At 43.4% G+C, this 23,474-nt stretch overlaps 1 protein-coding gene across 2 annotated transcripts in view; it reads left to right on the forward strand.

Moving 5' to 3' along the window:
- The first annotated feature begins 594 nt into the window (after positions 1–594).
- The window catches only part of GALNT7 (polypeptide N-acetylgalactosaminyltransferase 7), a 52,133-nt gene continuing 29,253 nt past the window's right edge, over positions 595–23,474 (forward strand). For both annotated transcript variants that reach the window (XM_035111666.2, XM_035111665.2), the window contains exon 1: positions 595–1,008. In XM_035111666.2, coding sequence (XP_034967557.1) covers positions 883–1,008 — 126 coding nt within the window. In that variant the 5' untranslated portion in view covers positions 595–882. The remainder of the gene's footprint in view (positions 1,009–23,474) is intronic.

Raw genomic sequence — 23,474 nt, forward strand, 5'->3', positions numbered from 1 at the left:
AGACGAGCAGAGAGAGCAAGCAAGCAAGCAAACCCACACTGATCCTCGTTTCCACCTTGCCAAAGCCAGGAGCAAGCAAGCCTCGTATTTGCATAGCTTCTGCTGGGTTTGCTCTTCGAAATCTACCTCCGGATGGGGACGAATCTCTCTCTCTCTCTCTCTCTCTCTCTCTCTCTCTCTCTCTCTCACACACACACACACACACACACACACACACACGAAAAGCCGCCTCTAAAGTCAACCTGAAGCAACCCTTCGGGCTGTAAAGCAGCCACGTGGAGCCTTTGCTCCTGGGGGTGGCGACGGTGGCGACTTCCTGCTTCATTTTAGCAAGCTGGGCTGAACGTTAGCAAGGAAGAATAGAGAAGGGGGGGGGAGAGGGAGAGAGAGTGAAGACTCAACACGGGAGATACATAGAGAACAGGAAAAACCAGAAAGCGGGGCGTGTGCGGGGGGGGGGGGAGGAAAAAGAGGTTCTTTAAAAAAACAAAGTTTTTTTGGGTTTGCAAGGAGAGCAGAGCGAGCAGCCGGAGTCGAGGAAGGAGGGGAGGCGGCGGCAGCAGCAGCAGCTCGAAAAAGGCTGAGGGGAGGAGTGAGGAGAAGAAGCGAAGCTGCAGGGAGGGAGCGCGAGTACGAGCGAGGCTCGGCGCCAGGCGCCTTCTGCCTCGGAGAGAGAAAGAGAGAAGGAGAAAGGCGGCAGTAGTGAAAGAGGGAGGAGGAGGAGGGAAGAGAGGGAGGGAGGGAAGCCGCGCAGAGCGCAGCTCGGCACAAGTGAGGAGCAGCAACAGCAGTCGCCGGGAGGGGGGTGGGAACGGCAGCGGGGAGCCCGGCGGCGGCTTCGGCGGCGGCTTCGTGGAGCTCGTCGAGGGGCTGGCGCTGAGGATGCGGCTGAAGCTGGGCTTCCTCTTGCGCGCGGTGCTGCTGCTCGGCTCCTTCCTGGGGCTCCTGCTGCTCTGGTCGTCGCTCTCGCCCCGCGCCGAAGACCCCAGCCCGGGGGGCAGGATCCGGGTGAGTCGCTGCTTCCCGGCCGAGGGGTCGCGACGGGCGGACCCACAAACCCCGGCGGCCCTTCTTCCCTCTCTGCCTGCCGCCCGGGCCGAAGCCCTCTTTCTCGCTGCCTTCCTCTTCAGCCTGGGCCGGCGGGCCGGGAGGGGGCAGCGGCGGTGGCGGCTGTCCCTGCCCAGGCTGAGGCCTGTGGCGTTGGCGAGGCCTGAGAAAGGGGGACTCGGGCGGCTTCGGACGGGGGGGTCTGCCGTAAGCCGCGGGCGCCCCCTCGCCGCCTGCTGGTAGGGGAAGTGCTGCCTGGCGCCGGCTCCCGAAGCAGGTGGGCAGGCGCCGTAAGTTAGTCCCGGCTCCTTCAGGTGCGCTGCCGCTTCGCCCCAGACCTTTGACCTCTCAATTGCGCTTAATTGCGCCCTCCTGTGTGAGCTGGTTGTGGGGAGGCGAGCAAGCGGTGAACGCTGGCTGGGACTGGCCCCCTAACTGCTTCACCCACTCGCAGTAGAAGGTGGCTAGGGCGAGATGTGGGCATTTCTATAGGTCTGGGAGAGTATACTGTTTGCCCATGGAGTAGGGTGGTGGTGGAGGTCCGGTTTTCACATTAATGACTACTTTATATTCTGTTTTCTGTGTGTTTTATTTTACTCTCCAAAAGATGAATACTGCCGATAACTATCACGGATTAGGAGCTCCGCTATAACTACCACAAGGATAGTTGGACTAACTGTGGTGTGAGGCCCTGTGTAAATGCCATACCTGGCAGATAAGAACATGGCATGCTTAGGTAGCTCATTTAAACCAGGTCATCTCACCTGCTTGTGTACTTGCAGCATGTTGGGAATTTGAACTCAGCAGGTGTTACATTGGCATCCAACACTGCCAGCTGGCAGTCCAGTCCTGTGCACTTATTCAGAAGTGTACATGAGTTCAAGGGGACTTGTGTGCAGTTGTAGTGGTTGAGAGCCTCGTCCAAATGAGCTTCACAGCTAGGTTCTTCTCGTGTGGTGTCACGTTTAAACTGAGCCTGCGTAAACAGGCCTGGTGGTGTTAAGTAGCAGTGAATATAAATTTTGTAATGCCAACACTGCAGAGTTGCTACTCTTTTTAAAAGTCCTGCATCTGTTCCTTTTATTGCTGCCGAACCCAGAAAAAAAATAGCTAGTGAAGCTTATTGCAACGTGTTTCTCAAAGTCAGAAAAAGTTCCGCCATTGAATTTCTGTGTGTTGGGTTGCTGTTAAAGGCATACAATAAGGGCCATAAAACAAGATAGTAACCATACCTAAGTTTGGGTAATGTTGTAGATGCAGTTCTCTCCTTACATTGTGACTTTGCATGATATGGGTGAAGAAAATGTTCCTTCTTGAATCAAGTAGTATAAGCAGTGCACTTCCTTAACTGTGCTTGGTTATTTCCACATCAGCTAGATTTAGCCTTCTTCACATTAGTTACTAGGTGGCAGTGTGTGTTTATTTTTAAACTTAATGGCAAGGCGCTGACTCAAATACATGCAGTCAACATAATTAACACAACATTTAACTGCTAATGCTATACACTCTGATACATCAGCCCCAGGGTTGCTTTCCAGCACCTCTAGAATGTGCTCCCTCTGGAAATGTACTGTATATAAGTGCCCAAGTGTAGAAGAGTTCTGTAAAGCATCACTTTCTCTTGTCTGGCCTTTTTCCGATTGACTCCTTAATGATTTAAAGCTTGCTTTGTTTTCAGATTAGTGTAGAATGTCTGAGTTAAGACTTATATTTAACTGTATCGTAAACCTAGGACAGAAATACGGATTTAATAACACACACACATTAGTAGCACATCATTTATGAGAATATAGGAGCAACCATACACGTGCAGTGCTCTGATGCCACATGAACCACAATGCTTTTGACCTTGTATTGTGAGGCATTTCATTTTCAATAAACACTTCTTCCTGAAGTGCCAGCTGTGGAGAGTTTCCTTCCACCAACAAAATATTCTAGTTCAAGGATAGCCAAAGTAGTGCCTTCCTGATGATGATGGATTTGAAATTGATTTGCTAGTGGGGAGAGGAAATTCAACAACAGGTCTTTAGCTGCTCAAGGGCCCATCTTTTTATTTGCTCTTTGACCTATAGTGGATGAATTTTCAAGCTTTTGACTAATGAGATCTGCAAACTTACCTGAAAACTCAGAGTCTTAGGATTCTAAAGACTAAAGTTTCATAGGCCATGTTTGTTTGAGCAGTGACTTTAGTTTTGCTGGCAGAAGAATTATAGTGAGGAGGTACTTCCATTGCCTCGTTATTCAGACTGAAGGTGCTAAGGGACAGAAAAAAAACCTAAGGCTTTCTGCATATGCTCTTGCACTCATCTTTGGCCTCACTGCCTGTTAGTCCCTAAAGAAGTACTTAGTGGTGGTTAGTTTTGTTTGCTTGAGTGAACCCAGCCGGATATTGCTGCAAGTGACAGTACCGCATTTACAGCATAGAACAGTTAAAGTGAGGTCACACTTAATGAGCTCTAGGGCTGAAGTAAGTATGGAAATCAGTTTCTAGAGAAGATTGCATGCAACAATTTATAGGTGCCATTGTTTATCATGTATTGTTCCTTAATGCAAGAATTTGCACAGTAAATGTAATTTTCATAACCCTTAACATCAGTGGAATTAAAAAAAATTGGGTATGGGTCCTCAATATAAACATGTTCTTGCTTTTTCCCACCATTGCAAAAACCATGATCTTTATAAAGTTCTGCCTTTATAATACTGAGAGACCTATAGGGTAGAGAGCAAGGGCTTTAATTGCCAGGCCTCTGTCTTCTTTGCTCTGTGCCAAACTTCACTGTACTGTGGTACCTCAGAGGTTGAATGGAATCCGTTCCAGAGGCCTTTCGACTTCCAAAACGTTCATAAGCCGCGTCGGACATTCGGGTTCCAAAGAATGTTTGCAAACCGGAACACTCACTTCTGGGTTTTCAGCATTTGGGAGCCAAAACTCGCAAGGTGTTTGGGATCCAAGGTACGACTGTATAAAGTGCAGCAGGACAGTGAAAGGCAGGAACATAGGAAGCTGCCTTATATTGAGTCAGGCCAAGTAGTCCATCTACCTCTGTTTTTTCTGCACAGACTGGCAGCAGCTGTCCAGGGTTTCAGACTGCTGTATTTTCCCTAGCCCTACCTGGAGATGCCAAGGATTGAACCTGGGACCCTCTGCATGTATGGATGTTACAAAAACTATAATTTGAGGATTCTGCAGAGAAACTTCCTTTTATTGTTGTTGATTGTAATTGCAATCCCACACAATAGGGTTTTAGCCGAATATTGGACTGTAGTCTGTGCTGGACTATAGACTTTGTGTAAATAAGCATTCAGTGCTACAAGACTATTTTCTAAACAATAATTGTTTAGCAGTGAACTGTCTGCTTTTGGGGCAGTGTGCCATGAAATTGGTTTACATGTAGTTCAGTGAAAAAGTAACATTCTCACCAATGTGTTATACATATGGACAGAGCACAGATTGTTAAAGTGAGAGGTGCAATTCCAGCTGTATATGGAAAATATTGCTGATAGAATATGAAAAATTGGAAGGAAGAACAAGCCTCAAACATGGCCATAAATCACAGCTTTCTGACACTTGTATAGCTTGGGAAATCCTGGACACCTTGGTTGCAGAATTTCCTCTTAAACGTTTGTTGCCAGTAGCTTGTAAAAAATAGCATTCTGTGAGGCCAGGCCAAAGAAACAGATTTGCAGGTTCAACAACTCTGTGAACTTTTATAGAGAATCTCTCTAGTTTAGAATCTATATTAAACTAAGCCAGTTCATTCTAAGCAAGAAAAGAGCTATTTCACCATAGTGACTGGATGTTGTAGTCACTGCCTCAAGTAAGTTAGAGTTCAGAGTAGAAAAGGTCTTTTAAAATAAAATTGCAAGTTGTGAGAACACTGAAAGGAAGAATAATAAAGCAACTACCACATTAAAAGGCTGATGCTGTTGATCCCCCAATTGTGCTGTTAAGGAGGATTGTGGAAGGGCTGCTGAAGGGGGAAGAGGGTTTGGCATAAGGAAACTCCAGCATGTTTTGTGCATGAATTCATGTTTCAAACCCTAGGGGATCTTGCTTTATCTCTGTTCCCCTCAGTGTGAAGATCTGTTCCTGTAAACTCATGACATTTCCATTTAAAGTAGCTGAAATCTGTTTCTATAATAGGGCTTATTAAAAGTGTTAGTAAGTTGTACTGTGTGGGGGGGGAGAAATTATGATCTCTGCCAATGGTATTAAGTAGGTGTAATGTTTTCTGAGTAAAAAGTGTTTCTCTGAAAGCAAGCTTATGACTAGTGCTCAGGGCAAAGTCGATGTTACCATGGGAATTTCATATTTGGAGTTCCCCACAGATTTTTCCTTTAAAAAAAATCAAAAAGGTGCAGAGAAGTAAAGGGTAATTTCATCTCTGTGTATTAACCCTTTGGCCCCATACTGATTTTTTGACTTAATTCCCCTTCTACTCTGAAGTTTCATAAAATCTAGTTTGGCTCCTGCCTCCTTCATGGGTGACTAGCAAAAATGGATCAGTCGGAAAAAAATTTGCAAACTGAAAAAAGAATTGGATCTATTTTTCTTGAAGGTAGATCATGTGACATGAAAGGTGTATCATAGATATGTGTTGGCAGACAAGGTGCTAAGCATTTTTACGGAATTATTTGCAAGTCTAGAATGAGGTTTATTAGAGGTGTAAGGTAATATATGATAATTTATGTCCATACACTACACATTATAGAGAAGAAAATACAGGATTGTAGTATTTTCATAAGTGTCATATTTGCTATAACGGCCTTCAGTATTCATGTCATTTTCTCTATAAAAGTGTTCTGTCAGCTAAAAATCGAATGGTGAGGGGTGGTATACTTTGGGGGATGATAACACTGATTATGAAACACTGAAAAGTCTTTTTAACTTCAGCATCAAGGCTGTAATAAATTTGAGTGCCAAGCAGAAAAGCAGCAGGGTTACTGATGTGTTTCCTTGAATGCACACTTTCAGCTTCATTCAAGCAGTGAAAGCCATATTGGGTCATTTGTAAGAAGTCTCGTGTGACAACTACTCATAGCTGAGATTTCTTTTTTCTTACAATACCTGTACGAACAGGTCCTGAATGAGAAGCAATCCTTATGCATTTTTTTCTGGTTATTTATAGGGTGTATACATCATTGCCTTCTGGTCGCTTGAATAATTTGATTTAGCCATAGGCTGAAAAACTCTTCATTTCGTAGAAGAGTGGTAGCATCCACACCAAATTCTCAGGTTACTTGGCTTGATTTATTTCTTGGTTATGGATTAGCCATGGTTGGCAACTAGTTTTCAGGAGGTCAAGCTGCCCCTTTGACACATGTCTGTCCTTTCTCCCAGCCTCTTTGGAAGTGACTCTGGACATGGGAGGAAAAGAGGAAAGGGAAGACAAAGAACGTTATGTCACAAAACTAAATTCCAGGGTGGATTAAAAAATTTTCTTTAAAAATTGTAATGATGAGATTGCTTTTAAATAATCAGGTTAATACTAAATAATATTGATATAAGCATGTTAGCCCTGCAGTTTATCTCCACACTGGCTCATTGCTTCTCCCAGATATGATGAGGGGTTGAGCAATCCTAACTTTAGCCCCAGCAAATCACAAGCTTAACTTGCTCAAGCTGCCCAGAGCAGGTGGTAGGTTTCCTGATTTTTTTTCACTAATCCGGTTCCAGTCTGGTATGGCTGAGAGGCCCAAGGATCAGACCTCTTGGGGGATTCATGGAGCTTTAGATCAAGCCAGTCCAAAGCACCCATCCATCAACACCCCATTTAGGGGCTTTCTGCTGCCTACTTCCAGCAGAAGAAATGCTGGTGGTAGCTTGCCACCTGAATGGGCAAAGCTAGGCCTCCTCTATAGTCAACTGGCATTTTGCCTCTCTGTCAGTGGTAGTCAGCAGAGAGCAGACCCGACAGTATCCAACCCCCCCCCCCCCCAGCCATCAACACTGGGTGTGTGTAGGTTAGGATTGCATAGCTAAAGGTTTTTCTGTACAAAGGAATCAATTTGAGCACTTCTCAGATATAAGTACAGTGGTACCTCTACTTACGAATTTAATGCGTTCCGAACGCACATTTGTAAGTCGAAAAAATTTGTAACTCGAATCCCATAGGAATGCATTGGGAGAAAAAATTCGTAAGTAGAAGCAACCCTATCTAAAAATTCGTAAGTAGAAAAAAATCTTATCTAAACCGCATCCAAGATGGCGGACAGAGCTCCATTCGTAAGTAGAAACATTCGTAAGTAGAGGTACCACTGTATATTTACTTTTCCTACCAAACACAGGCATTACATTTCACCTGATGAAAATAAAGTGAGTGCTCTAGTCTGGCCAGTAGCTGTCAGACTTTGCTGTGACCTTATCAGTCACAGTCATTTCACTTTTGTTTGCCACTTATTTTGGGGAGGGTGGGGCTAGACCAAGGCAGAATTGCACAGAAAGGAGCCATGCTACGTAAAACAAAAAGAGGAAATTCTCCTGTGCACAAGTTTCTGGGTTCCCCCCCATACTTAACCTCACCAACTGCCATGTGTAAGAAAAACAATACTGTAAACGAATGTTTTAGACATTCCATTTATAGGTCTAAAGAAAGGGCAAGTTGGAAACTGTAAACAGTGCAACAAGGAGATGCAAGGCCTGGTTGTAAGAATGAAACAGCAGTATAAATCATGCTGTTGAGGTGTACTGTAAAGTAACGTTGTGGTTAATTTGTGCCATTGTTTAGGAAAATGTGAAGTATCTGTGGGAAACTTCAGTTAAATCACAGCTTTAAATTAGGGGAGGGTTCCTTGCAGATTAAAAACATTCTTTAATATTCCTTAATCAATCCACCCTAATAAATGCACTGTGTTAGTGGAATAGAATTCTGAGATCTGTATGCAAATCTCCAACCTGTCCGCCATGAATCACCTTAGGGTAGTCACAGTCCCTCCAAATAACCTACAGGCGGGAAATATTTTGTACGGGAGTTTCGTTCCTGAGCCCCTGCACATGGTGGCAGAGCACGCATAAGCCCGTTCCGCCTGTTCCATGTTTGGGCCACTTCTGGGTCAGCAGCGATGAGTGTGTGCATATTCGCACATCAATTGGGCGTGTGCAAAATGGTTGCTGCATGTATTTTACATGTTCTGATAATAACTTCAGGGGAATAAGGAAATCTAGTATCCAGTTTCCAAAAGTTCCATGGAGGGATACAAATTGGCTTCTGATATTTTAGGAACACCTGCGAATGACCTAATTACATTAGATGCTGCTCAAGAAGCCTTGTACATGAGAATACTGAAGTATCTTAATTTTACAAATAATCCAGAAAAATACCTTTGAGGTATTTGAATAGTCAGTCCAATTCTTACTGCTCTTGTTTATTTTGGACTGTATAGCAAAACATCGTTTGTGATCTTTACAAAATCAGTAAAAGTGAATCTTCATTGTGTCAGATATAACTTGGACTTGAAGAAATGTCTGGTACTCCTGGAACAGCATGCATGCCGTTTCTATCACATATCATACGTTGAAGCATACTAATTAAATATGTTCCCAATATATTTGTTATGTAAAGAAAACAGTTTGCTGTTCCAGAACTACATTGTTTATGTAGGTTATCACTCCATCTAAAAGTGAATTTTCAAGAGGTGAGCACTTACAGAAATTGTAGCAGGCAAAAAACAAAACAAAAGGGAGGTACCAGCACATTCAAGAAGACTCCAAAGTTTGCAAAAATGCAAATAAAACTTTTAAATAAACCCCCATAAGAAGGAACACACCCACTAAAAGCCTAATGTGTCAGTGCTGGAGCTCCAGAAGCTGTGAACTGTTGCATGTCAGATTGAAAAGTAAAACCAAGGTTGGGGGAGTTGGCTTGCTAGAATATCTAGTAGCTTATAAGGTTCCAGAGGATGGCATGAATGACTGGCTTTAACCTTGAACAGGTGAGGCCTGGTTGTGAGTTAAGGATATACTGCATTACAGGTAGCAACCATTTTAGGCACATCCAGTTCACATATGATTGCCAACATGCATGTCCTTTTGGACCTGGAAGAAGGCAGAATGGTGTGGGGCACACTTAGACGCACTCTACTGATGTGCACAGGGGCTAGGAATGGAATCCCTGAACGAAATGGTAGCCACCTGTATTTTCTTGCAGGTTCTCAAATTTTTTGCTTGGACTGCACAATAATTATTTGGATGCCTCAAACCAGTCAAATACACAGAAGTGTATCTGGCTGTTGATTTTTTTTTTTAAAGTAAGAACTTAGAATAGTAGATGTGGTTCTTGTTGCAATAGATTTCATATGCAAAGATGAAGCCTGACCAAGAGGAATGGTGAAACAAACAAAGACAAAATGCATCGTGCTTCTTCTGAAGTAGGTAACAAAATGTGGAAAGTAAAAGTGATTATTCAATAATATTACTTAGTATTGATATAACACTTCCCCTAAAATCCTGCAGTATTTCATGTTCTCCAATTAATCCTTGCAACAGGCCACCCTGACCGTCAACATATTAAAGCTGGAGTTCTGAAGCAGAGAGATAGTGGTTTGCCTAAGGCCATCCAGCGAGTTCATGGCTGAGGTCAGATTTGAACTAGGTCAGACTTAAATACATTGGTAAAATGATGGGCCACAGCTCATTTCCAGAAGCTTTCCTTTAGAGTAGGCACTCAGTTATTTTATTAAAGTTACTATTTACATTCTATAAACCCATCCCTATTGTCAGGGGATTGTTGCGGCTACTCTTGAGTAAAGACGCTCCAGTCTGCTCTGTCTTTAAAAGCTTTATTGTGCATACAATTTAAGGTGCAGAGACATCAGAAAACATGACTGCATAGTCTGATTCAGAACCCAGCAATGGCGCTTGTCTGCTTTTGCGCCAGCATAAAAGTCTGGGAACCCCAAACCGCCGCCCCCTTGCCCTACATCTGGGTGCATGACCCAACGTGGGCGCCGGAAGGGGCTGCGTACCTTCTCCCATCCTTTGGCTGGAGCGTTGCTGAGGCTCCGACACCTCGCTGTGCTGTCCTTCCTCCTCTGGCCAGATGGGTCGGTGCTGAGGCTCTGATACATATTGGAGCCCCCTCTCCATTCCGCTCCATTCCTCATTCCCTCCTCCTGACCCGCTGCTTGAGCTGTCACTGGGCGAAGTGCTGGTCAGGATGACTGGGGGAGGGTCCCTGTAGGGAGTCCCCCTGACACCTATTATCATAGCAAGCGGGTTAAACTCATTCTAATTTTACCGGCTCATCTTAAAGATTATTTAAAATTTGGTAAAAGAGGAGACAGATCCTGTTTTGCATTAAGAAGCGCTAGCTCAGTTCAGTAAACTTGTGACTTGCAAATGGGCAGCAAAAGTTATTTAATGTATTATCCTTCCACTACTGTATTATGATGCTAGATTATTGTGCAAGGCATGGGTTTCATGCAACATCCCTCTCTCTGAGAGTAGCAGTCCCTATTTTGACAATATAACATTTTTAGACACACAAAATATGAATTGTATTAAGTTTCACTATATTATAAATAAGTTAAAGGCAATATTTTCAAAGTACATTGACAGCATCTGGAAGAAACAGCAGCCTTCTTTTCATTGGATGCTGAGAAAGGTTAAGGAATCTACAGGCACCTGTCTGTTCTTATGAAGTTGCTGCCAAGTGTCCATTTATAAGCTCTTTAGCACTGTGTTTTAAAATGTCAGAGCATAGAATGATGAAACTCCCCCTAGAAAGCTTTTCATTTGCTTTTGTGAGATTTGTTTATATGCCCTGTTTCAGAATTGGTGAAGAATTCTTATTGACCTTAAAATATTGGTTTGGATATTTTAAAAAAATAAAATTGCCTTTTAGAAACAATTGAATGCTAGATAATGCAGAAAGGTAATTCTTTTTTACAGTGAGATTTGAGTAATGCTATGTGGAACAAAATGTTATTTATTTATTCTGTTGTATTACTAGCTTTTTAATACAGTTTCTGAACAATTCTGCAGCCCCATCTTTTTATCTGACTCTGTAGGTATTGCAGTTAGCTGTTGTATATGACCTTGGGCTGTTAATACTGTGTTGTTGACACCTGTCTTTCTCGAGAGACAATGGAGTGTGCCTTTGGGGGTGAAGTTAAAACTGCCACATTAGCAGCACCAAAGTGACTTACCCGGGGCGCAAGCCTGGGCAGTGTGTATGGAGGTCCTGGGCTGCCCAGACAATACTGCCCTCTTGGCCTCATGGATGTGGTCCAAAGGAAAGCAGAGCAATATGTTTGGCACCAGCTTGGCTGCAGGACTTGCTGGAAGTAGGCGTACAAAGCACCATCCAACCATCTTAGAGACTCCACTCCAGATTTGTGTAGGGTTTACTTCTTAGGCAAGGCAGCGAGTACAGCTTTTTCCTTGGAGTTTTTCCCCAAAGCCTTTCTCACGGATGAGTATAGCCACAAGGGAGCAGATGTTTAAGACCAGAGTTTTCCTTCTCCTAGATGTGGTGTCTTCCCAGGTTGATGAGCCCCATCTGCCCCTCACTTCCCTCTGCAGCATGTGCAGTAACCACCTTCCTGACCATTGGACCCACTATTGGTCTCATTCACTCAATCCACCAGAGCCTGTCTTTGCGTGCAGGGGAAATCCCAAACTCACTGAGGGTTTGAGACCCCTCACCTGGTTTAGCCGGCCAATTGAAGCCATTTCCCAGGGTGTGGCTGCTATCACATGCTGATAGCTTCTAGGAACCACAGGTGAGAGCTGAGTGCAGGGTGGGAACCAAAGGCGGACAAACTACCCCAGAAGGAGCACAACATGTCCCCCTCACCAGAGGTAATGTCCTCCCCTATACACCTTAGTTAATACACGATATAAGAGAATTCCATTCTGTTCCAGAAATCCCTGTCTTTGGTGTAGAATGTTGAGATATGCTTAATATTTTTTATGTGAGGCAAATAAGTGATCGTCAACCTTGTTCAGCCTAATGCCTTTCAGATGATTCGGACTGTGGCAGCTTTGCTAGAAGGAGCTGATGGGAGCTAGTCCAAAACGGTTTAGAGCACATCAGGTTGAGAGTGTTGTATGAAAGAGGGAACATTGTGAGGATTTGAGGCTGCAATCCTAAAAACAGCATTATGTTGCTCTGTGCTCTCCCTCCCCGCACTCAGTCCTTTGACCCTGTTGTAAGGTTCAACCATTTAGCCTGGTCAGGTTTTGTACATGGAATGGGGGAAGTGTCGCCATGACTTCCATCTTAGGCAATCATGTCTTGGGCTGACCCTGGTAGTAATAGTCATTGATAGACGTGTCCTCTGTAAATGAGAGCGGTTTTCCTCATATCCTCTTTGCAGCGAATTCTGTATATTAAATATGTGCTTTTTGACAAACTCTTCTCTTTTGTCTGTCTTCAGTCTAGTGTTATCTGATATTGGGTGACCTTGAGCTGCTGTGTTCTATCCGCTTTCTCCACCCTATGCATAACTTCATCTATTTTCACTAATTAGGTCTGCCAGGTCCCCAAGTCTGAGCATCTAAACTTGCATTAAGCAAATTACTTTCTGATTATGCATATCATTATTTGTGCATTTTATACCAACTTTTTTTTCTTCCCCCAGCAGAAGTACCACATAAAGTTGAGAAAGAGGCAATGGAATGACCTTCTTACCAGCCCATTCACACATGGGACCAGGAAACAGTAGATCTTTAATCTCAGCCCTGCCTGCATGTTGCAAGGGGGTATATCTTCCTGTCCTTGATTCTGCTGCTCTAGTAGCTTGTAAATAACATTCCGGTACCTTTTCTCCTCAGTTAATATGGGAAGTTGACATTTCAAATATTAGAGGGAACTGCTTGTGTTAATCTGAATCTCCCTTGTAACTGATTTTAGTAGTAGAGTTAAAATGACATGTGCACATAGTTTGCAAAAATGGGTTTTAGGTGCAGTCCTAAAAATAAAAATGCTGTTTGACAGTACCGGTATATGTTTTTATTATTATGGTATGCATTTTTGTGTTTTTGTGATCTTCAGAGGAAGGGTGGTATAGGAAGAAGAGGAGGAGGAGAGTTTGGATTTGATATCCCGCCTTATCACTACCCGAAGGAGTCTCAAAGTGCCGGGGGGGGGGGGGAGAGAAGGTGATCTCGCCTAGGGCGCAAAAAACCCTAGCACCGGCCCTGAGTTCACCTCCAGCCTCATCAACCTCAGCAGTTTTGAGTAGTACTCAACTCGACACCTGTAAAATGGAAATAATGGATACTGCACAGTTTTCTGTATACTACAACAACTGGGAATGTTACCACTTTTGAGATAAATGGGCACTGTAATTTTCAAGCCTGATGTATTTTTAAATAGTCTGAACACTTTGCATTCTCAGGATTGGGAGAAATAACAGAAATTTCAAAAACTAGAGCAAAAGGCAAATCTAAAATTCAAATACGTGTATAAATAAGAAACCAGAAATGATGCACGCATGCTACAGAATATTCGTGGAATCAGTCCTGGTCTGCAATCTGTGTTGGAAGGGATTACGGAAATTCCAGCTTGCTGGTTCAGATGTCATAGCAAACTGGTTTGACAAACCAGAATTTTTTTTCTATTAAATTGGATGCATGAGGGTAGATATGTTTTCTGGTTCTACAATACAGACAGTAATGACAAACTTTCAGTCATGTATTTCTCTTAGAAGGCATATATCTAGGTCAAACTGCATATGAAGTGTATTCAAGTAGAAATTGATTATTTCTGCAATCCTTGAGCATGACTGCATGCAGTGCTCTCAGTCACTTGTTCTCTAGTCTACCATTCTAACTTTTCATGAAGTTACATAAAGTAGGTTGATTGACTGATTTGAAATCTGAATTCTGTTGTGTGGGCTGTTGGGGGTTGGGTCCAATTTTTGCCCTTATCAGTATTGCCTTAATTAACTGGCTGTTCTCCAGCTCACCGCCTCCAACCCCACTGGTGTAGAGCTTTCAAAACATCTTATCGCACGTGGAAGATTGTAGAAGGGGTGATTTATTTTCAGGAGGGAACTGAAACCTCCACAAGTACTTCTCGCACAAATAGATATTTTAAGTTATGTATTTGAAAACAGACAGAAAACACATTACCGTACTTAACAATAAATTAATCTCCACTTGTGGGAGACTGCCCGAGAATCATATGTAAGCTGCATTGAGTTCTGTAGAAGAAAGGCCAGATATAAAATAACCTACCTACATAATTATGATGCTTCATATATAGTCATTGGTAGTCATCAAAAATATTCATAGAATCACAAGAGTTGGGGAGGCCCTCATTGGCAATCTAATTTAACCCTCTGCTGGATGCAAGAAATTAAGAGTTGAGTATACTCAAGAGATGGCTGTGCAGCCAATGATTCAAGATCTCCAGTGAAGGAGAGAGAGCCCACCCCCAAGTAATTCAGTCATGTGGTATGAAATATTTCTGTAAAGATTGGAGAATTTAGTACTTGTCCAGAATACCATAACTGTATTTCTGGAATACTTGTCCAGAATACCATAACTGTATTTCTGGAAGATGTTTTGGGAATTTGATCTGATTCTAATATAGCTGCATTCTATTGTAACCTTATGATTTCACAGACACTTCCTTCTTTCTACTGCCCAACTGCTCTTTCTCTCACCCTTTTCTATTCAAGGTTATCTGTGGCCTGTACTGTAAATAATACGCAGGATAAGTAGATCACTTTTGTTACATCATATTTCATATGGCTTGCTATTGCTATCTCAATCTCTTCCTTTATGGTACTAAAGTCTAGGCAGCCACATTAGATTTGGCAGCTGCCTGTGATGTGCAAAACTAGTGGCTTGCAGTTTTATGTCTAAGGTGTCAGGATTCTACTCTGCTCTAAAATCACATGAATTAATTAGTTGAAGGGTAAGCCTTCTGAGCATGTACAACTTTGAAATCTCACACAACTTGCTTTAGTTTTCGGATGACAAATGGATTGTTATAGGTCACATTCATTAAATATGTGCTCTATGTTCCCCATAATGTTTTCAATAGTACTGCCGAAAGGAAAGCTTAAGATGCAGATTCTAGCAGCTGCCTTAAGAGAGCGGCTGAAAAATGAGCAAAAATAATGCCAGGGCCGTCTTTTGGAGAGATGAGACACACTATCATACGCCTTTTTTTCTTCTTTTTTTGACAGGCAAGTGCTGAAGAGTTGAGTAATAAGCCTCTTCCTTGCAGGCAAATAGATAGTAGCAAGCAATGATATGTTTGACTTATTGGCACCAACTAAGTCTCCCAAGGCTAGATTCTACAAAACCTCCTGAAGTAAGACAGGAAAAGAACAAAGCTTAAGGCTGCAGTCCTGAATACACTTACAAGGGAGCAAGCTTCATTGAGCACAGAGGAAACTCTTATTGAGTAAACTGCACTGTTTGAGGGTTTTTTTAAAAAATCTCTACAAATCAATTTGCATGTTCTGTTGGATTACTTGTTAAAGTGTTGTGCCAACGGTTCCTAGTTTGCTTTCTAGCAAATAGGTTTCCCAAAATTCAGCTTGGAAAAAAAATAGCCTGCAAACAACAGGGAACAGGCAAGCCTCAACATTTAAATAAAATACCTGCAAATAGTATGTAAAAAGGAACAGCAATTTGATTGGGGAGGGAGAGCCTGATGACTGGGAAAGCCTGAATATGAATGAGTGTTTATATTTTGTTAATACTAGTTTTACCAACTCAGCATGATGAAAGTGGCTTATTTGTGGAAGAACTGGGGTTTCCTGATTCCTGCCTTCAGTTTTGCAATAATACATCTAACACAGTAAAGAAATCTCTTCCCCCCCCCATGCAGTATAAGCCATTTTGAGGCGGATCTTAAAAACAGCTAAAGCATGAAATGCACCAAATAGTCAGTTCCAGGTAATAATAATAATAATAATAATAATAATAATAATAATAATACATTTATTATTTATACCCCGCCCATCTGGCTGGGTTTTCCCAGCCACTCTGGGTGGCTTCCAACAAAATATTAAATCTCATAAAATTACTTCATAAAATTTATACACCACTTGATTATTTTAAAAAACCAAGAAAAATTCTCAACCATGCTATGAACACTAAAACAGTTTAAAATTACCTCAACTTTCTAAGCATCTGGGTAGGCTTGTCTAAGCAAGAATGTTTTTAGCACTGAAAAGTGCTTAAAAGGCACTGAAAAGAGTACGGTGAAGGTGCCTGCTAGATCTCAACAGGCAGGGAGTTCCAAAGTGTATGCGCTGTTCTTAGATGCTGTTATATTCTGACAAAGCCTCACTCCTGTCCACAATCGTACTTCCGAATCAAGCACAAGGGAAGCCCCACATAGAGCACATTGCAGCAACCAACACATGAACTACTGTGGCAAGGCTTTCCCGGTTAAAGAATGACCATATCTGTCAAACCAGTTGCAGTTGGTAAAAGGCACTTCTAGCTACTGAGCCTCCAGTGACAGCCTCCTTGACTTATGTGAGTGACCCAGTATAACTGGTAATATAGCTACACTGGCACAATTATCTTTATACCCATTTAATTGCTGGCAATGCAGATATTACAATCAGTATCAGAGGCAACTTGGTCAAAATCTGTTTTCCTAATCTCACATGGTAGTTACTTCTGCCCAGTAAAATAGCTTGCTGGCCAGTGCCTCCCATATTCAGAGCTTTTATTTCAGAATGAATGCTTTGATGTGCATGTCTAAAGATGTTTCTTTTACATCTTTACGTGTTAGATTATTCAAAATGGCTCTGCATATTTTAATTACTTCCTGTATGCTCTACCATGTTGCTGTCTGTATATCAAACAGCAACAGCTCTTGTGAAGAAACTAATACTCATCCATTAAGATTCATGATGATTCTATTTCCCCCCCCCCCCCCTGTATTGCTACTTCAGAAGTGTAACAGAGAGGCTTCTGTGAAGCACTTCCCTCAGTTGAGATAAGAATGAAATACATGAAGTGATTTTCTTTTACAATGTTGTAAGAACTCAGTTCTCACTCGGACAGTCAAGGGAATCATCATAAGCCTGGGAATCAAACCAGTCAAATAAACAAGTGATTTATGATTCATTGTTCTTCCTGATGAGTGTGCTAATGTTAATGTAAAATTATTCCAGCCCAAGGTATTAAATACTGTAGCTCAGTATCATATCAAATAAAAGTGAAATTGTACTCTTATAAATTAAAAATCTTAACAAGAACATCAAAGGTATAAAAGCTTTCCCTATGATCACAAGGGAATGTGTAGATTGTTTTTGTGTTTCTAATTCATAGGATCCATTCAGCTGTGCCTATGATTTCCACACAAGTCTTTAGTGGGAGATTTGGCTGGCCCGTGTGGAGAATGGCAAAATAGACTGGCTTGTCTACATTGCTGCTTGCACCAATTTTAATTTGTCGTTTTGCATTCATATTTTATCCAGCCATTGTCTTTGGGAATGTTTTACCATTCATATTTTAAGTCTGTGATAATTCAACTTGGCCATTCCTTTATTTAAAAAATTACACCCTGCTTTAAAAAAAATAAACTCCAAAACAACTTCAGAAAAAAACGGTAAATTGCATAAAATAGTAGGGTGGCCCTGCTTATTTAACTTATATGCAGAATTCATCATGCGAAAGGCTGGACTAGATGAATCCCAAGCCGGAATTAAGATTGCCGGAAGAAATATCAACAACCTCAGATATGCAGATGACACAACCTTGATGGCAGAAAGCGAGGAGGAATTAAAGAACCTTTTAATGAGGGTGAAAGAGGAGAGCGCAAAATATGGTCTGAAGCTCAACATCAAAAAAACCAAGATCATGGCCACTGGTCCCATCACCTCCTGGCAAATAGAAGGGGAAGAAATGGAGGCAGTGAGAGATTTTACTTTCTTGGGCTCCTTGATCACTGCAGATGGTGACAGCAGTCACGAAATTAAAAGACGCCTGCTTCTTGGGAGAAAAGCAATGACAAACCTAGACAGCATCTTAAAAAGCAGAGACATCACCTTGCCGACAAAGGTCCGTATAGTTAAAGCTATGGTTTTCCCAGTAGTGATGTATGGAAGTGAGAGCTGGACCATAAAGAAGGCTGATCGCCGAAGAATTGATGCTTTTGAATTATGGTGCTGGAGGAGACTCTTGAGAGTCCCATGGACTGCAAGAAGATCAAACCTATCCATTCTTAAGGAAATCAGCCCTGAGTGCTCCCTGGAAGGACAGATCGTGAAGCTCAGGCTCCAATACTTTGGCCACCTCATGAGAAGAGAAGAATCCTTGGAAAAGACCCTGATGTTGGGAAAGATTGAGGGCACTAGGAGAAGGGGACGACAGAGGACAAGATGGTTGGACAGTGTTCTCAAAGCTACGAACATGAGTTTGACCAAATTGCGGGAGGCAGTGCAAGACAGGAGTGCCTGGCGTGCTATGGTCCATGGGGTCACGAAGAGTCGGACACGACTAAACGACTAAACAACAACAACAGTAGGGTGGCCCAAGGAATATGGATTATGCAGAACTCATTCTCCCCAGCAAATAAGTAAAATGTTGGAGCAGATCAGGGAATGCTTTGGGTCAGCTGGATCCCAAGAGCCCTGGAGCTGACATCCGGATTTTCCTTCTTCCCATTGGAACAAGGGGGAATTATTATTATCATTAATATTTTAAGAAAAGGAAATGCAGCCCCCCTTCCCACAGATTGACAATTCACCTGAAGTGGCCTCTCGTGACATGATAGGATTGCTCTGTACATTAAATGCCATGAAGGTTTTATGCTATAAGTGAAATTCCCACTATTGCAGTTGTGTGTGCTGAGTAGATTCTCTTATATATCTGTTGATTCTGGTCATATTGTTCTGCATTCTTGCCATACTTGGTTGTCTCTTATTTTTATGTTTTTGATGAGTTGAGAGCTATATCATAACCTCTGGAGTTGTCATGAAGTTCAGCAGCTAACCATGTAAGGAGCAGTAACATGTTCTTAGCTTTAAGACAAGTTGTGGAAAGTATTGTTATTAATTAATTGATTGATTGATTGATTGCTTAGTTAGAATACTGCAGGCATAGGCAAACTTGGCCCTCCAGATGTTATGGGACTACAACTCCCGTGATCCCTGACTACTGGTCCTGTTAGCTAGGGATGATGGGAGTTGTAGTCCCAAAACATCTGGAGGGCCGAGTTTGCCTATGCCTGGTATACTGCCTTCCATCTGTAGATCTCAGGGCAGTTCACAACATAAAAATACAAGATAAAAAAGCACAAAATACACAATAAAAACAAAAATAAACCAATAACTCCCTCCAAATTCCTTTTGTTGAATAGATAAATATTCCCAGATACAAGGTAGATACCTTTGTTTGTGTTACCACACTGCTTGCGCTGCAGTTAATGAAATCTGAAAGTACAAATTGGCCCACATAGTATCAGTATCTTTATTATCCATCACTGATTGAAATGCAGATTGCAATATGCTGTGTGAATGAAAAAAAAGGCAACTGCTATCTTTTCAGTTTGGGGTGGTAAAAAAATCAAGAATGTCCATGAGCCAACATTCTAGTCTGTATTTTACTGCAGTTTGAAAGGTTTGGTTTGGGAAGAGGTAACTTGATCAGTGTGCAATTGTATGTGAGCTTGTGTAACATAGCATGTTGGAATATGGCATCTTTCTTGCATGTTCTTGGATGATAGGCTGTGTTCAGTCTCTTGTATCCAAGGCAATATGCCTCTCAACACCAGTTGCTGAGAATCACAAGTAGGGAGAGTGCTATTGCTATCGGGTGTTGCTTGCCGGCTTACCATAAGCATATGCTTGACCACTATGAAAACAAGATGCTAGATTAGACTGGCCCTTTGTCTGATCCAGCAAAGCTTTATTCAGTTCTTTTAATCTAAAGTATCTAACATGTTGATCCACACAATTCCTACCATAGAGGTTGTCCAGCCAAACAGGTGTCAAAGGGCATCAAAAGATTGGATGTGACATTTACCGTGTTTCCCCCTTTTTAATACGTAGTCAGAAAGTAAGCCATAGCAGGCTTTTTAAGCATTTGTGCAGATTAAACACCCCCTGAAAATAAGCCATACCTCCGCGCAGCAGCGCCGCTCGCCTCGAGGCAGCGGGACCCAGCAGCAGCGCCGTCCTTGTCCTCCCGCTGCTGTTGCTGCTGCTGCTGCCGGGCCAGGCAGAGGTGAGGCCGCTGCTCGCCCCTGTGGGCTGCACCACTGGAGTGATGGACGGCGGCGGGAGCGCTGCTGGCCCCTTCCGCGACGCCGGAGTGTCATGGGCTGCATGGCCCAAGGCAGAGTGGTGACGGGAGGCCCGCAGGCCCTTCCGCACCACCGGGGCGACACACGGTGGGAGCGCTGCTGGCCCCTTCTGCGCCGCCAGAGCGCCCGGCGAGGAGGCCTGCCGCCCCGGCGCCCAGAACCAGCGGCGACAGAGCGGAGCGCTCCGCAGCGCCGATCAGGCGGAGCGCTCCGCAGCCCCGATCGGGCGGAGCACCGAGCCAGCGACCTGACTTCTTCCTGCCTGCCGCCCGCCGCCCGGAACCGGCAAGGAGGAGGAGAAAGGGGCGCCTGGGAAGGAGTCGGGAGGGCCCTTGCTTCATGAGCCGTGGGCGCGCGGCTCCTTCCAAGTGCAGTGAGCGCCTCGTTTTGAGCGAGAGGCTTGAAAGGAACACAGCAACAAGGGCGATGGCTGCGCGGCCGTGGGGGCTCTCAGTGCCACCTTGCCTGGGCCCCACATTCCCCGGAGGGCTTCCGCCTCGCCAAGCTCGGCTGGCCAAGCTCGGAAGGCGCGCGGGTGGCCTGTCTAAGGCCGGGCGGGATCCCTCAGCCCTGCTCATCCTCATGCGAAACACCCCCCCCCCAATAAAGTAGCAGGAACCTTGGAGCGGTTGGCAGGGGGGAAATAGAAGACAGAATTAAAAAACCGAGACAAAGGCATCGCCGGGCGGAGCGCCTAGCCAGCGGTCTGGCCTCTTCATGGCCCGGCCGAGGAGGCCTGCCGCCCCACTGCCCGGAACCATAGATACCATAAAAACATAATAACAATAAGACATCCCCTGAAAATAAGACACCGTGTGTTTTTTTGAGGAAAAAAAGTTATAAGACGGTGTCTTAAAAAAGGGGAAACACGGTATTCTGTGATTGAAGGGATATGGCTAAGAACAGCAAGGTGGAGGGAAAAGGGAAGGATGGTGGAGTTTTCTGTTAAGTTTTTTTTACTGTGTTCTGAACTTTTGAAATAAGTCATTTTTAATTATGAAGGTGCTAAAAGCAAACAACAATGACTCTTGGGGGCTCACCATTTTGGGGTTTTGGACAGAGTGTGCTGTGAATCCTCTCGATATGGCAGGCATCAGGAAGTATTTCCTTTATCTAGTGCACAATAGCCTCATGTAGGTTGGTCTCTCCGAAGCCACTCAAAGGTGCAGATTCTGTTAATCTTAGTTCTGTTCTTCATGCTCACTTCCATTGTGTGCTGGAAATGTCTCATACTGAGTGAGTTTTAAAATACCTTCTCTCAATGGTTTTAGTGCTTTATCTCAGTCCTCAGACAGTTCTTTTTTAATTAGAGCAACTAAAGCTGCTGTGTCAAATGAAGTTTCTGGTTTCTCTGAGTTGTTTTTCACTGCATTGAGCCCTGGCAGCCATTTTGGAAATGGAAGTGAAAATCATTCTTCCAGAGTGCTGCTTTGTGAGTCTCTGATTCTGCAGCTCATAGCCTGCTTGGAATTGTTAAAAGTTTGAACAAGACTTCATTTTGGAGCAAGCTTAGCTATTTTTGATTTTGGGAAGGAAGGAGCAGCAAATAAAAACACCATATTGCCTCGGTGATGTAGCAACCCCCTTGACTGTTTGAATTTTAGTTGCTGAGATTGCATTGGCAGTGTAGATCATTTTAATCAGGTGGGTAAGAACCTCTTCACCAATTGCAGTTTTCTATTTTCAAGTGACAAGGCCGAAATGATTAGTAAACAGTAGCGATATCTTCATTCTTAGTAATGTGTTAACCTCCCTTGAAAACCTCCCTTGGAGTTTCTCCTTCTCAGCTGTTCATCAGACACTGCCTTGCGTGTTATTTTTCATTTTCAGTAGTAGTTCTGGCTTGTGAGAAAGTATGATAACTCAGCATCATGTGTTGCTGCCCCCCAATGTTCAGAAACATTAGCTAGACATTCAAGTTTGAGACACGTTGGTTTTCATAACTTCCAGTTTAAGAATTTTTGTCTTTGATTCAGAACCAAAAATCTTTTTTTAAGGCATCTGTTTATGTATGTATTTTTTCTTTCTTTTTCTTTTAAGGAAATAGAGCTTTTCAGGGCTCCAGATCATATTTGGCTTCATAAGCCTTACATTTTTCATCTGCTGCTGGTGCTATATGACGTCCTACTGATGCCTCTCTTGTTCACAGACATGTTGTTATATTTGTGTGTGTTGATGATGTGTGTGGACTTTACTTATCACAAAAGTTGCAAATCATAATCTTCAAACAGTTTATTTATGGAATTTATGGAACATTTGTAGTGTGCCCTTTTTGATGTGTAATATTTAATTATGTTGTTTTTAATGTATTTTTACTACAGTGGTTTCATATTTTATAATGGACAAAGGTAGGGTTAGATCAGGGGTCAGTAACCTTTTTCAGTCCACCGTCCCTCAGACCATATGGTGGGCCGGACTATATTTTGAAGGAAAAAAAGAATGAATTCCTATGCCCCACAAATAACCCAGAGGTGCATTTTAAATAAAAGCACACATTCTGCTCATGTAAAAACACACTGATTCCCAGACCACCTGCGGGCTGGACTGAGAAGGCAATTGGGCCGCATCCAGCCCCCCCCCCCCCCGGCCCTTAGGTTGCCTACCCCTGGGTTAGATGGAAGGCCACATGGTGAGCAAAGAGCGAGGAGGAGGATTAGTTCCATACCTTAACAGTGGGAAAAGTCTCATAGCTTTAGGATAAATTGCTCCTGTCTCTAAAGGGAGATACAGACTTCCGGTCTGCCGCGCCGGACAAAGAAGACGCAGGGACTGCGAGCTCCGCAGTCCCTGGCATCGCGGAGGGGGGGGAATTCCGCGGGGCACGCGGATTCCCCATAAGAACTTCGGGTCGAGCGTGCCGAAGGCTCAGAGACCGGCGGGCTCCGTTTTCGGCGATTCCTCCGCTGCCCGGGGACCCAGTAGAGTCCCCAAGAGTCAGCGGAGTTGGAGTCGCGGGAGCCATTTTGGTCAACATCGGAACCTCCATAGAGCGACGCCCCGAGTCTTCTGCCGGGCAGCGGCAGATTCTCCCAAGAATTTAAAAGACATCTGCAAAGTAAGTGAAATCTCCGTGGGGATTTTTTGGACACTAAATTTAACAATTTTGGAAAAATCGGAAGAGATTTAAAAACGGGAGTCGATCTCTTCCTAATGGCTGAATAAGAGGCGCATTAAACATTCCAAAGCCGAAAAAGATAC

Source organism: Zootoca vivipara, chromosome 9 (assembly GCF_963506605.1).
Source record: "Zootoca vivipara chromosome 9, rZooViv1.1, whole genome shotgun sequence".
NCBI lineage: Eukaryota > Metazoa > Chordata > Lepidosauria > Squamata > Lacertidae > Zootoca > Zootoca vivipara.